Source organism: Antechinus flavipes, chromosome 3 (genome assembly GCF_016432865.1).
Source record: "Antechinus flavipes isolate AdamAnt ecotype Samford, QLD, Australia chromosome 3, AdamAnt_v2, whole genome shotgun sequence".
In the NCBI taxonomy this organism is placed as follows: Eukaryota; Metazoa; Chordata; class Mammalia; order Dasyuromorphia; family Dasyuridae; genus Antechinus; species Antechinus flavipes.
In genome coordinates this window covers 443,181,837-443,197,481 of record NC_067400.1, presented here as the reverse complement: position 1 = coordinate 443,197,481, position 15,645 = coordinate 443,181,837, and the positions used below count along the sequence as shown (strand labels likewise).

Genomic DNA, 15,645 nt, shown 5'->3' with positions numbered 1-15,645 from the left:
ACATAGTATTTTATTTTTGTCTAGCCCTATGACTTTACGAGTATACATGATTTAATTGGTATAGGGAACTCCCAGGGTAGAAACTTCCTCCAGCAATACAGAGCAACAACCTTTCTGGAAAGTCTTTAAAAACTAACTGGGGCACATAATGGTCAAGTGACTTACCCATGGGTCTCACATCTAGTATGTGTCAGAGGCAGTACAACCCAGGTCTTTGTGATGCCAAGACAGGCTCTCTATGCACTATGCCATGTTGCCTCTCTACCACTTCTTTATGGCATAAAATTAACCCAGCATACCAGCTGACTGAATTTTTTTCTATACTAAAGAACGTTTCATGAAAATGAAAAACAGGATTTATATCAGGCAGCTTCCTGCAACACTAAGAAGCTGTAGGAAGGATGATTCTACTGTCTATGTAAATCAGGCTCAATTTTAGTCTTAAAAATCCAATTTATATGCACTAATAAATGGTAGCAATTAAAAAAAGATCCTCATCCTTCAAATGACAAACTATTTCCATTACTCAACTTCCTCTTTCTTGCTAATCAATCTCAATCTTAAAAATGTGACAAAAATACCTTAAGAGTTAATAATAAAACTTTCAATGGTTCTTAAACCTTTGATTCTTAAAAAAAAAAAAAAGTTGACATATTAGCAATAAAAGAAGCAAAGGGTCACATCTTAGAAGTAGAAGCTAATCTTCTAAAAGGAGACAAGAAATGAGGGGTGAAACAAAATAATATCAAACTATCTAGGCACATCTAAGTTTAAATAAATCCCAAAGCCTTAGATTTTTACTTACTTGTGTGCCAGATGTTGCACCTAAAAAACAAAAAATGGATATTTATCAAGTGATTAAAATAATTCTCTTAAACAATTAACATCCATAAAGATCGAAAGCATTATTGATATAAATAAAATCATGCACAAGCCAGAGACCATCACTAAATTCAACTTCTTATAATTAGTCAAAAATTTCCTAAATATTACCTGTCACATATTTTAACATTATTTTTTCCTACCAATTTGTGCTTTCCTCCCCCAATACTATACCATATAACATTTTTCTTCATTCCTGTCTCTCCATCCAAAATCATGCTGTTTAAGGGTTTCCAGCAACTAATGACTATCTGAAACTTCAGTCTTCAATTTACTCTAAAATGTTTGTATCAAATACTCTTGAACACTGAACCATTTTGACAATTATTGTTTAAAACCCTTTGCTTCTTCCTAAAACTGTCTATCTTGATTAATTTGCTGCTCTCCAGAAAACAACTAAACAACTGACAAGAAAAGTACAGCACCTCACTTATCCAGAACACAACAAAGAAAGTTTCTAAGCAATTAAAAATCACCCATGCAATTTTACTTCACAGTAGAGGCAGCATGGCATAGTGGAAAGAGTACTGGACCTGGAATCATCAGATCTAAGTTTAGTCCCAGCTCTGCAATTTACAAGCTGTGCGACCATGGTCAAGTCAACTACTTTAAACCTCAGCTTCTGAAAATATATAGAAAAAGGAGATAATACTTCTAATCTAATAGTATTACTGGAGCAAAATTGCTTTGTAAACTACAGAGTATTTTTAACCATAATCTATTTTATCATTGGAGGGATCTCACCCCAGTCTCAAGATTGAGAATTATCAACTATGAAAATAAGTTTACTTTCTATAAGTTATGGTAGATTAAAAGCTAAAATGGGCAAGGAGCTTGCCCTGAGGGAAACTGTACATACAATGACAAAAAGAAGAAACAGAAGAACTACAAAAGCACGGCAGATAAAACATTACTATTTGTTGCTGTTTGCCTTCATTCTGGAAGATGATCAGGACATCAGGAAGGTGATGCCATTACTTGCAAATTATCTGGATTTAAGTGAGAGAGGGCAATGTAATGGTCCCAAAGTTGCTCTTTCCTCCAGAGCCATCTGGGTCCAGTGACAAGATATAGGTCAGAATGACTGGAGATGGCCTTGGATGTAGTGACAGACTTTGGCTATCACCTTCTTTCTTTTCTTTTCTTTTTTTTTTTTTTTTAGTATTTTTATAAAAGGAGGTTGAAACTATCGAATAAAATGCGATCTGAGAGTTTCAATGATCAATGCCATCCTGATTTCTCATTTCCACAGATGATCAAGATGTCCAGAAGTTACCCTACTTTCACACTGAATTATCATGTGACAGAAATATTACTCATGTAAATACAGTATGCATTGATGCCCAACTTCCACTTTAAACCATTCCATACTCCTCTCCATCTTTTCAACCTTACTTAGACATTTTATTCCCTCCCTGGGCTTCAAAAAAATAAAAAGAAATGAACATTTTTGTAAAAATGATGAATTTGTACAAAGCATCCTTAACAATATAGATATATGTATGCTTCTACCTCAAAAACCTTCTAATAAACATTTTATCCTTTAGATTAAAAATTGTTGATTTCTGTTCCACAGACTCTACATTTGCTCCAATGACAATGAATAGAACCCATTTAATATAGCATTTTAATTTCTGACAAAACAATTTAAAGTACACCAATGAAAGGATTCTCACTATTTTTTCAAAAACCCGAAAATATTAGCATAACACTAAAAATACCTATTTACTTAATACAATATCATATATTAAGTCAAAAATCTTTACAAGTGATACAATTTTCTTTTGTTTAATAAAAGCATTGAAGAAACCAACTCCTTTAAAAAAAACCAACCATTTCTAATATTGGGTTAAGAATCTCTAAAAATTAAATTCTTTCCCATTAATAAACCGATATTACATACCTACTGCTACATCCATATTGTTTACTCCTGGCTGTAAGAATAAAAAATAAAATTGATAAAGTATAGTATTTTATTTGCAAATCTTGAATTCCTAACAAGAACACTAGATTGATTCCAACTGCTTATAGGTTTCCAAGGTAAACTATAAAACTGCCACCAAATCAAATGTTTCAAAAACGATGTCTTTTTGATGTACACATACATAGTAGAAATAAAAACATTTTAATTTGAAAATTACTCTTTTTTTTCCAGGGTAAATATTTTACTTACCTAAGACTACAAGATTTCATAGGAAGATGACTTGGGGGAGACATTTAAGCATTTTGCAAAGGTGCTATATTTTTATAAGAAACTATTAGTTACATCTAGAAATAAATATTTGTTTTAATAGCTATATCTGTTAATCATCTAGCCAATGTTTTTAGAAAACAAGAGGGCAAACTAATTCAACTCCAGTGAATGCCAGTGAGTGCAGTGACATCAAAATTTGCAGCAGGATACAGATTAAAAATGTAATTGGAAAATATTAAACAAAATAAATAAGTATATAATGTTTCTCATTTTCTAAGTCAATACACAGTTTTCAGAAAGCACAGGCTCCAGAATTAAAAAAGACTTCAGATTAAATCCTGAATGATATTGCCTATGATACCTTAAGCAAATTATATATCCTCTAATGCTATATTAGATGACTCTTAGATCCCTTCCAATTGTAGACTCTAAATAGTGAGAATCTGGATGGAGTGATGGGCTTTGAGAATCAAGTAGACCTCAGCTCAAATCTAGCCTCAGAATATCAGTATGTCACTTAATCTATTTGCCTCAGTTACCTCATTTGAAAAATGGGGATAATAATGACAACTTCCAGGACTGATGCGAGGATGAAATGAGATTTTTGCAAAGTGCTTAGCACACAGCAGATACTTAATAAATATACTTTTCTTCCTTCCTAAGTTTGTGATATCATCTTGATTAATTTTGTATTTCCAGCCTCACATTTATTTAGCTACCAGAATTCGTGAGAAAAGATAATGTAACTTTCTAGTCAAGTTAACTAATTTAACACTTCTGAGATTTAATTTCCTTGTCTATGAAACAGAATATTTGCATCCTCCATCCTCAAAAAATGATTCTTAGAACATCACTTTTTACATTGTTGTGATGTGATTATATTTTGTTTTGTTTTTCCAAACCAAATTCCCCTTCAACTCCTATTTTTAAATCTTTTAAAGTAGGAGTAAAGACATGGTTTTCCCAATTAATTTATGAGAACGATATTCAAACATAGCAATCTGCTTTACAACTCATATTTTCTGATTTCAAAAGTTGTCCATTTGATCATTTCCCCCCGAAATAATTTCTAGTATTAATGAAAAACATTTTATATTTTATGGCACTCCAAAATACTGTTTATGAAATAAATTTTTTTTTAAAAAAATACTAAATCAAATAAACTTTCAAAAGATTACCGGTAAAGCAGGCTGTATGCTAGCCTGAGACATATGAGTCATCATCATCCCAGGCATGACTGAAGACATCATTCCAGGCATCTAGAATAAAAGTAATGAGGTATTATTACATCGTACAGAAGTACTAAAGTAACACAAAATTTAAGTGTACCTATCATAAAGCTAATAAAAAATAAAATTTAACAAAAATATGGGTTGGACTTAAATGTTTTTAAATTATTTAAAAATATTTTTCCTTTGCAAACTATTTTCCTATTTATACAATGTGTATGTATAATGTGTAATGTGTAAATGAAGAAAATTTTATTTAAGAAAAAAAGCATCATAAACTTTCTATATGTTGCTTTTGTTCCCCTAAACCAAATATTAATATACTTAAGGTTTATTTTTACTGAATGTTTGAAAAATTTTAGTAGTTTATTTCTCTACCCCCAACACAGGGTTTCTCCTACTAAATTTTAAAGCAACCCCCAATTTTACCATACTAAAAAAGCTTTAAGCAGTGGGTTGTTTTTTCTTTTCATTGTAATAAAAGTCCTAAAAGAGAAACTTAAAAAAAACAAAACAAAACAAAACCCTGAAATATAAATACCAATTTTAAATCACTAGCAAATCAACCAACTTCCTACAGTTTCCACCCAGTCCTCTGGTACTTCCCTACCTCCAGGAAACCTGAAGAAATGTTATCTTAAATTTGCAACTAGTTCTAGTATAATTGATGAATCACTGTACTCTAGTAAATATGAGCAAGAATTGTAAAGATTAATAAAGGCAGTCAAGGGTAGCAGGAGACAATGTCCCAGATAAAACTAGCATAATTATGACATCCCTCCCCATATCATAACTATTAATATACAGGGGACAGGAAGGCAGGGGGAAGAGATTATTCAATTAAATTTAATAGTAATTAAAAATAAATCATAATTTCAAACACTTAAATAGTTTCAAATTAAAAAAAGTAAGTGAAATGGTAAATCTTAATGATAGGGTAACAGGTTAACAAACAAGGAAGATGAAAGTCCTATTGACTAAGCAAAAAAGCTCAATGATCAGGATAACTTCTACAAACTGAATTCCAATCCCTGTTCAAGTCAGTTTATTTTATCTGGAAGAAAAAGATAAAATAAATGATTCACTTTATGAAATGATGGGATGAATAAATAACAGAAGAGAAGGTATTCTTAAAGAGCATAAATTTCTGCTTAAAATGATTACACAAGGCATTCGTACTTATTTTGAAAAATTTCTGTCAAAAAATAAGCTCAGCAATTTTTAGTCAGGAGGATTGGTCAAGTGAATATTTTTTAAAAGTTGTAAATTTAGTAGATTTGTATACATTTGGAAGTATAGGCAACTCTCAATTATCAAGGCTAAAAGAAGGATGTAGAAAGAAAATGAAAACAGAATGTTAGGTAATACAATTATGTAAATAACCCCCCTCTCAAAAAAAAAAAAAAAAAAAACCCAAACCACCCCAAAGCCAAACAACTTTAGCTTTTATAGATTTTGGTGTTCTCAAGGATAGAAGAAATTTCATTTTTAAATTGTACCTTGGCTAAAAGCACAAAGTTGAAATTCTCTAAATGGATAGCAACTGAACATTTGAGTAAAAAAAAAAAAAAAAAAAAAACAAAAAAACAAACCACTGGGTAGTAGCAGGCAAAAACCAACCTAAGATTTAAAGTATATTTAAAGAAGTAATAGTTGAAGACATAACAAAAAATACACAAACAAACACAAAGTCAGAATAAAGAATTAAAACAGGTCAAATCCCATTACATAAATATAATACAAGGTCAAACTAGAAGGGGGGAAAAAAAAAACACTTTCAAGTCAACAAGCTATCCTTTGTAAACAATATTGGATAACAGTATTTCTTCATAACAGAAACATATGAATTATGCCTCAATTTGATGAAATGGGAATTAACCTGTAGTAATTCTTCCAAATGCTTGATTATTTCCATATTTCTTAACTTCTGATATTTTCTTTTGGTTTTCATCATATGTAAGTTACCTGCTTGCTACTAAATGAGTAACTTTTGTGCTAAGCAAATAGAAAATAATAATTTCACTTATTCTTGCCTAATTACTTCCTTAAATTGAAAATGTTGGTTTAAAACTTCTGCAGAATTATCAATCATCTTTTTAATTTGAAAAGTCAACCAACTGAATATTTTCATAAAACTTTAAGTAGAGTAGGATCTGTATCATAATTTATCATTTAAGAATTAATATTGTTCTCCAATTCAATAGAATCAAACAAGAGAAATAAATTTCTGCAAGGTTACATAATGACTCAGAAAATCTCAAGTTAACATTATCTCTATTTTTTACTGTATTTTTATTTGTTGAACACCTCTCAATTACATCTGATTTGGGAGGGATTTGAGAATTTTCAATACCTCTGTTCGAAGCAAAAACCTTTTCTAACTTAAGGGATTTCCTTAAATCTACTGAATATCCTAGGAAAAGACAATTATTCAACCCAGGAAATAGCTAAGCTAGGGGAAAATGTCCTAATAAAAAAACAGAAAAAACATCCCACAAAACTTTTTTTTTAGAGACAGGATTTTTCTATTGAATAATATAATCATTTTAAATTTCAAGGGCATCATTTTTCTTTAAAAGTAGAAATGATAAATTAATAAGCTTAAGACTAAATAAAATTATAACAATGTAATGCTTATGAAGCTGAATTTTATATAGCAAAATTTTAAAAATTGCATTGTCAGTCTATATGTATAACCCACAAAAATAAACACTACTACACTATTTACTTATATTCTTAACAAAAATTCCTGTAAGGATAATTTATGGAAGTCTTAGTCATCTTTAAGACTAAATACTGACATCTCAAAATCTAGCTATTTACTATCATCTATAAGAAAATCTGTAATAAAACACAAAAACATGCTATTATCATTAGTAAAAATTATTATGTATTCACATGCGATGATTATAGCAAATAGGTCCTTTGTTCTAGTACAGATTTCCTTATGAATTTTGTAAAATTAATTTATGTAGGATGTTGAGATCTTTGGACCAATACTAAACATAGTTTACCTAATTTTTTGTAACTGTGAACCAATAGAAGAGAGTATGTTAGAAATACTTTTATCATAGCCATTTGTAAAGTTTGATAGTTTTCTGCCTAATTTCTCCTAATGCTAAATTTTTTAGAATGTATATTAAAAGAAAAATCACAGATTTCTAGGAATAAGAGAAGGAGTACAAGATTCAACTTGGTGAGGAAGATCCCAGAAGTTAGCTAGGCTGGCTCTTAAAATACAAACATAGAGGTAGACATTAGGACTTATACCTAAAATCTTTCTGTCTTGGTAGGGCCTGGTAAAAATTATGGTCAGAATCATTAGGAAACCAGGTTCACTGCCAAAATGTAATTAAGAATTAAAAGTAGGAGTCTACTGGAAAATATGAACAACCTCTACAAATATGGGAAAAGAAACAATGGAGAGGCTTCTCTTAGGTGTTCTTATAAAAGGTTTTGTTAAGAAAAGGCTTTAGAAAACAGAATAAAGTTTAAAGATATTAGCATAATCACAGTTGTAGCAGTGCCAAAATGACCATCACTTCAAAATTCCTATCTTATTATTAGTCAAGTAATTTCTTTTTGAAATCACTCACAACCTGAACTTCTAATTCTAGAACAGCAGCATTTCATCTCTGCTCATGAATCAATTATCTTGAATTCAGAAGTATTTTTACAACCAACAGTTAAGCTGAACTTGAAAGCCTGAATAAATTTCATGATCTTTTCTTTTTTTCCTTTTAAATAAAGCCCAAGAAAACTACAAAATCACACTTAACTACACAAGGATAATGAAAACTAGTAGATAACATGAGTCTATGTGCCATTAATATAAAGACATTTAAAAATGCAAAGTTTTCTCAGCTAAAGAGGAAGAGATGACTGCATGATCTGTAATCTTTAACATAAACATATTAAACAGGGAAAACTAGTTAATTTTGGGGCTACTCCAAGATCTCTCAATTCAATAGTTAAAATTCAACAGTCTCGTGACAACAAATATTCAGAGTACGAGGATAACACTTCATACTCTGAACACAGATTTTATTTCCTCAACTCTCCTATCTTCAATCTACCATATTTAAAAGGAATGACTAATAACCAGTGCTATTTTTCAGTTTATACCTAAATTTTTACACCTATATTAGGGAAACAGCCTGCATTTGGGAAAAAACAAAACAAAACTTTTACTTACTTCACTGGATCTGTGACCGATGTGAGGACTCCCTCCAAAAGTGTAGATCACAACCCATCCATATGTTCTCATCCTGTACCGACTTGTCCATATCCTCCTGTAAATCAGCTATAGAAGTTCCACCCACATATGCCGGAAAGGTTTCCTCTAGAAACTCCTGGCTTTGCATTGATACCAATGGAGCACATGTATTTGGTAACACCTGGCTCTCACTACATGAATGGCCCGTCTTTTCCAACATATCTCTCTCCAATGACATTCTTTATACTACTTTTCCTGAGCAATTCTTCGTTGGATATTAATGTCTTGTAGCCTATTCAACCCACCATTCACCTCTCCATTGCCTTCGAGTGAACCTTCAACTGAAAATCTTCAGGATCAGTACTATTCCACAAGTCACAGCCATGTAGCATCACTAGATGATTATTGTTTAAAAGGTAAACCTTTGTTTCAAGATGTTTTGAAGTCATTAAAAGTAATGCGCAACATTCCAGAGGCAATCCCGGTTGCTCTCTTCCTTCTGTACAATTCTAGCCCAGTTCATTGTCCACTGGCAGAACTGTCCACGATGTAAACTTATTTGTTGGACAAATTCTATGGGTCATTCATCCAACAATATATAAAATTCCAGACATGCAGTATTCTTCAGTAAGTTCAATTATACCACCATTTCTCAAGTATCAACAATGTGCACTTGGTTTTCCCTGTGTAGCTAGTTACACCAAATCGAAAACAATCAATCATCTCATTTATGAGGTTCTGTAACGTTCTTCATTTAATATCAACAGCTTGTCATCTGTAAAAAGGAATATCTGAAGGATCTCACTATATGTAGGGAATTTCTCTTCCACTTAGGTTCCCCTCTGAACATCTTCCATGATAGTGGCAGGCAAACACCCTGTTTTAATGTCTTGATTAATATTAATCAGTCACTGTTAAAGTTACCTGAATTATTGCTACTTGTCTTAAAGAATCTTGAATTAATATGAGAAACACTTTGTTGGAGGAGAGCCTTGAGGGCATTTTGTATTACTGAATGAAATGCTTTTTTATAGATCAAGAGAACTAATTATAATGAAGAAAATTCTACAAAAAAGGATGTGAACATACCAATGCCAAATAATGTCACTGAGAACCAAATACCATAGTATATTATAAAATCCAATTGCAATAATATTCAGCTGATATTTCAAGATGAAAATTGGATGAAGGATGAATAAGAGATGATATTTAATGTTATACCAGTCTGTTTAGTTATTGTTTATTAGGCTGAATCCACAGAACTAACTCCCATATAACACTGTAAAATCAAGGAGCTCCCAAACTTTTTTAGTAGATCCCTTTTAACATCAAATTTCACAAATGTCCATATTACAGTATTTATCAGGTAATTAAGAAACTATATATGACAAAAGCAGTATGGTATTGTGAATACAGTGCTATAAGAAGAAGTATAAGTGGGTTCAAATCCCACTTCCAATATTTATGTTTGAGCTATATAATCATGGGCAAGTCACATAAACTCTTTGAGCCTCAATTTTCTCTTTTGTAAAATGGGAAAAATCCCTGTGGTACCTACTTCAAAAAGACTGCCATAAGGTTTAAGACAAAGTTTTCAAACCTTAAAATTCCAATTTTCCAAGAGATCACTGATCTCACTGATATAAATGTTCCCCACAATGATATAGATTGCAGATCACTCATGGTATTTTTGATATGGCAATAACTTTTGCAAGGCAGTGTCTAATGAAAGGGTTGGCTCTGTTGTCAGAAAGTTCCTTTCTTAAAATACACTATGACCCTCAGCAAGTTATAACCTCTTAGTGTAGCAGGCAACTTTCTTAAGACCAGAAGTTGCAGAACAATTGCCAGATTTGCATTGGTAGAAAGGATTCCTCAAAAAGAATGATCTGTGTTGATGAAATCACAGATCCATACTACCCTCTCCAAATAAAAAACAAACCAACCAAAAATGTTGCAGTTTTACAAAGGCAATAGTTTCCCTTCTCCTGTTCAATTTTTACTGTCCATTTGCAGGATATGGCCAAAGTACAGAAATACTAAGGAACTACTTCTATAAGTTGCCCATTGAACTGCACAGCACATTCTGAATCATAGGCACTTTGCATCCACATTTTTAGCCATAGGAATATGGATTTCATTGCTCAGCAGTAGTCTAAACTAAGTAATCTAACTATTTAATACAAATTGTTCGATGGCAGATGCAAACAGGAGTATCTACGGGATCTCACCATTGTTCTAGGTAGCCCTTTCCTCTTATTCATTGGTCTTATTTTGAGAGTGGTGACCTACCTCAGAGTAGGAATGCCACTAATGTATGCTTTTCCCCTGTATAAAACTAATCCTTTTCACTTGCACATAGTAAAGTGTTCTTTATGCAGAGCTACTTGTAATTTCATAAATTTGAATGTCCAAAGTTACCAGTTTCCACTTCCCCGCCTTTTTTTGTAAGGTATGCAAAAGGCCTCAAGATGAAACAATAGAAGCTTCAAGGTCATTCCCAGGATTTTTATAAGAATCCAAGCAAAATACTCTCTATGGAGATAATCAATTCTTACTGACACTTACTGTATATTAACCCTAAGGCTAATTATAAGAAGTTCCATCTAAGGGCAATTATTAGTGTGAAATAGACTTTATAAGCTATTGAATAAGCACTGGCACTGTGGCCAGTTAGTATTCTTAAATTTTCAAATGCTTGAAGAAAAGGGGTAATGTCAGTGATTTCTTTTTATAACCAAGAGCACTCAAACATCAAACTGTATTGCTGCTGAAGATTTATCACTTGACTCTACTGATGTTTAGATATAAGTATGAAGGAAAAAGGAACAGAAAATCCACAAGCTCAAGTACTAGTCAAGAGAGAATGCTGGCAGATTTTCTGCTCTTTGCACTTATCATTCATGAGAGTTGGCTAGCTATGTCCTTATATAAATTTTAGGGGAACATATGTTTTTAGGTTTTGTTTTTATCTTTTAGTGACAATTATGCAATTATGCAATTGGAGCAGGGGCCCTCAAACTTTTTAAATAGAGGGCCAGTTCACTGTCCCTCAGACTATTGGAGGGCCAGACTATAGTAAAAACAAAAACTTTTTTTTGTGGGCCATTAAATAAAGAAACTTCATAGCTCTGGGTAGAACTGTGTAGATCACAGGATTATAGATTGAGAGAGAACAAAGACCTTGGAGGCCATTGAGTTTGAACCTCTCATTTTAACGAGGAAGAAACTGAGACATCAAGCAGTTAAGTGACTTGCTCAGGATCATATAGCAAGTAAATGTATATCAGAATTTGAACTTAGTCTAAAACACTCATTTATAGATTCTACTCCAAAAAGTTCTATAGAGATGGGAACATAGACACACAGATTAGGTTGTTATTAATGTTTTCTCTGTTGCTTTCTTTTAGTGAGAAAGTATATAATTTCCCCAAGGAAATTCTTTCAGACGTTAAGAATTGATCCCCTCAATGTTCTAAAATCATATTTTTCCATAAATCTCTTTGTATAATTGGTATGATCCAGTTGTTCTTTCCATTATTATTTTTCTCCAGTTCTTCTTCCTCATTTGGCACAGTGGGGGGTTATGATGTTAAGAGTACAAAGTAGTACTCAACTGTCAATGATGATTACATATTCCCTGAAAAGTCTTTTAAATCTTTTCCTTTTGTTATCTGTCTCTTGTCCGCCTTCCAGTTTGATTTTTAAATGTCCATGGGTTGATCCTGTATGGTTGAAATTCTTGCCAAACTTTCCTTAGAATTTTTTATTTTAATTTTCATCAGTGTTTCTCTTTACATGAAGCAATATTCATCACTCTCTTCCATAAGATATCTAAACTGATGTTGCCCTAGGCTATAGTGTCTACTTACAAGGAAGTCAAATTTTGTTGGATGAGACAGTTTCCACTCCTTATGATATCCATTATGGGAAATGAGTGAAATTGCTTACACTACTTTAGAAAAATGGTGACAGTTGGTATAGATATTTGCTTTTTTAGCCTTTATTTATGGTATTGATAAGTTAAGGTAGATTGGGGTTGTCTCAAATGCACATGCCATATCTCATTTCTATTTTTCTTGTCATGTACTTAATGAACAGATAGTTAATTCAGAAACAATTCCTTTGATGGTAATAGATCACTTTCTACCTGTTCAAATAATGTTTTAAAGAGACAACCCAGGATAGTGGACAGAAAGCTAGCTTCTAAGCCACAAGATCTAAGTTCAAAGTACTGCTTGACATATACTGGGGCTATGTGAATCTTGGAAAAATCATTTGAATTTCTCGGTGCTCTAAACACTAAGACTAAATTGCAAAGAAAGTGCTAACTTGCTTTGGCATTGAGTGTTTCCTCATCTGGAATTCCCCATTCTAGCAAGCAGCTTACTGTCTCTGTATTCAAACTAACTTTTTTTTTTGGACCTTGCTATCAAGGAACTCCCAACTCTTCTCAAAGAAAGTTTCTATACAGTGTGCAAGTTTTTAATGGCCTCTCACCTTTCTTTTCCTCAATCATGTTTTCCAACATTTTCTGTTCTCCTCAGCTATGTCTATCTTTGCAATGGAATCACTGATAAAAGTACATGTTGATTTAATTTGGAGAATTTTTTTAACTAGATGCAATTACAATTCAGTAGTCTTTTTAAAATTGCTCCTCACAAATACTGCAATTTAAGATTGATAAAAAGTTCCATGAAATTATATTTCCTGCTGTTTTTGGATCCAACATAAAAGCCAATTCTGCCAACTCCTCTACTTGTCTTCTTTCCAAGAGAATCTGTGCAACTTAAGAATGTTACGATTGATGTGATTTAATTTCTCTAGGACTATGCTTACTTGTGGGTCACTTGGCATTTTTCTTATTTCATGAATTCTATGACAATAAAGTGGCTAATTATATAGGTAGGCCAATTCTTAGAAAACCATTTTCTTCTGCACCACAGTACAACCTATCAGAGCTAATATCTGGCATAATCTTTCAGTAGCCAAGGTCAGTTTCATTCCAAAATAAGGTTTGGGGAAGAATAGTATGGGAACTAGAATTATGATTTCACTGATAAGGGAATTTCCGGATAAGGAAACTATCTATGCACATTGGGACCTTTTCTATAACTTAGTCTTAGAAAGCTACCTAGCACATTGAGAGTAAAGTCATTTGCCCAGGGTCACACAGCTCTTATGTGTCAGATGTACATCTTCAATAAAGTTATTTGTGGTCAGCTTTCTTTCCAACATGCCATGCTACATCTCTGAAAAGACCAACAGTACATATATAAAGCACTGTAAAAAATGAAATACCCCAATATGAATATTTTACTTTTAAAAAAATGGAATTCTGCCACTATGATATTGTTTTGATATAAAAATTATCATGATGTTTCTTAAGCTATGACCTCAGGTAAAGTTGAAGAAATTTAGGGCATGTCAGTCTGACAGCATAAACTCAAACTCTTAACCAGAAAAACTTAAAGCTCTTGCTGTCTTCTTGACTTAACCTGCAATACCTCATCCTATCCTTTTTTACTACCTCATACTTTGCCTACTTATTCCTATTACATAGTTCTCTCCTAGAAGGGAAATGTTATAAAGAATCACCATATGCATCACACAAGTCATGAAAATGTGACTGCCAAGACACTAAGACTTGGCTACCTATCATTCACTAAAAGTACTTTTAAAAAAGGCACAGCAAGAATTTCTATCAAGGAGTTAGCTAAATTCAACAACAGAATTTTCTGGGGGGAAAAAAGGAGTTGCAAGAAATTATTGAGGAAACTAGAACTCTAACTTTATGTTGGTCTTTATGACCAATTTAGAAAACATCCTTCTGGTTGTTGAATTTGGGCAGTGGTAATGAGACTTAGTAAGACTCCCTGTCCCTGGAAAGAGTAATCTGAATAAGGATAAAATAATATCAAATACATTAGTAATATTAAAGCATAGGATACCTTTCCTAAAAATAGCAAAAGGGAAGGAGAAAGATTTCTAGATATGATTCCATGGGATGAAAAATTTAGAAGATAAACTTGTCAAGTCAAATGAACTGTGCAAATTATAGTTAAGTTTTTACATTTAACTACAATATTACTGTGCAACATTATAACAGAATACTATAAATGATAAATCAGATGGTCCAAAAGTAATCTAAGAGGTCATGTATCACTTTTTCCAACAAAAACTTATAAACAACCCTGCATAGAATGTTTAATGCATTCTTAAAACTCTAATAGATGAAATAAAATACTACCAAATGTATAAACGTTAGGAAGTCACTTTACCAAGCTATATCCTTCTTACTGTAGGTAAGGAAAGTTATCTTCAAGAAGGTGATCATTGTCCTTTGTTTACAAAAATAAAGACTGACATTCACGAAAAATCAATCTTTCAGAAAAGCAATATGTTTCTCTGGTTATTTGATAGATAGCTCAATCCACACATGTACCAAATGTGCAAACTGTCACTTAATGTTTATTCCCACAAGCTAAAAGAAAGTTTGTAATACAAACAGACACAAGAAGAGTAGAATGTAACATTTGTTGAATTTTAGTATGAGACCAGAAACAAACACTAAAATAAAGAGGATCAAAGACTAAGATAAAAAAAAATTCTGTTTTGACTCTACTGTCTTTGTTTTTGCTATTGTGTCTTGTCTTTGTCCATGTGATTAGGTGCAATTCTTAAAACTGAGAGAAACACACACAGATCTACCTATTACACAATTTGTCAAGTCAGATGGATCAAGTCCATGAATTTTAAACCCATTACTACAATTTTTTGTCAACAAAGAATAAATAGCTTGATTTAAGAATGGAAAGGTGTTCTGCTCATGGAGTCCTAGTATAGGTACCAGGCTAGAAGTAGTTGCAAACATAGGATTCAAATAGAAAGAAATTGTGTTTAGCTGACACCTCAGTAATCAATACATTTAAAGACACAGAGAAGTCTAAAAGGGGGGAAGGGAAAAGGGATTAAAATAAGCAGTAAAAGCGTTTTTATCTTATTCAAAATTTTATTTGTCAAAATCTTGACTATCTTTACAAAGTATAAAAGATCATTTGGATGTGAAAACAGTAGGTCAGTCTCAGGTGTGTAGTATGCGCAAAATTTTAATGTCTATAAAA

The 15,645-nt window shown here is 32.3% G+C and overlaps 1 protein-coding gene across 9 annotated transcripts in view; it reads right to left on the bottom strand.

Annotated features, from left to right (window-relative positions):
* Positions 1-15,645, bottom strand: part of PRPF40A (pre-mRNA processing factor 40 homolog A) — a 52,884-nt gene that overhangs the window by 30,729 nt on the left and 6,510 nt on the right. For 8 of the 9 annotated variants that reach the window (XM_051986374.1, XM_051986375.1, XM_051986376.1 and 5 more), the window contains exons 3-5: positions 4,255-4,335; positions 2,786-2,816; positions 806-825 (exon numbers count right to left, since the gene is read on the bottom strand). The exons of the other annotated variant lie outside the window; for it this stretch is intronic. In XM_051986374.1, the coding sequence (XP_051842334.1) occupies positions 806-825; positions 2,786-2,816; positions 4,255-4,335 (132 nt within the window). The remainder of the gene's footprint in view (positions 1-805; positions 826-2,785; positions 2,817-4,254; positions 4,336-15,645) is intronic. 9 annotated transcript variants of the gene reach the window in all.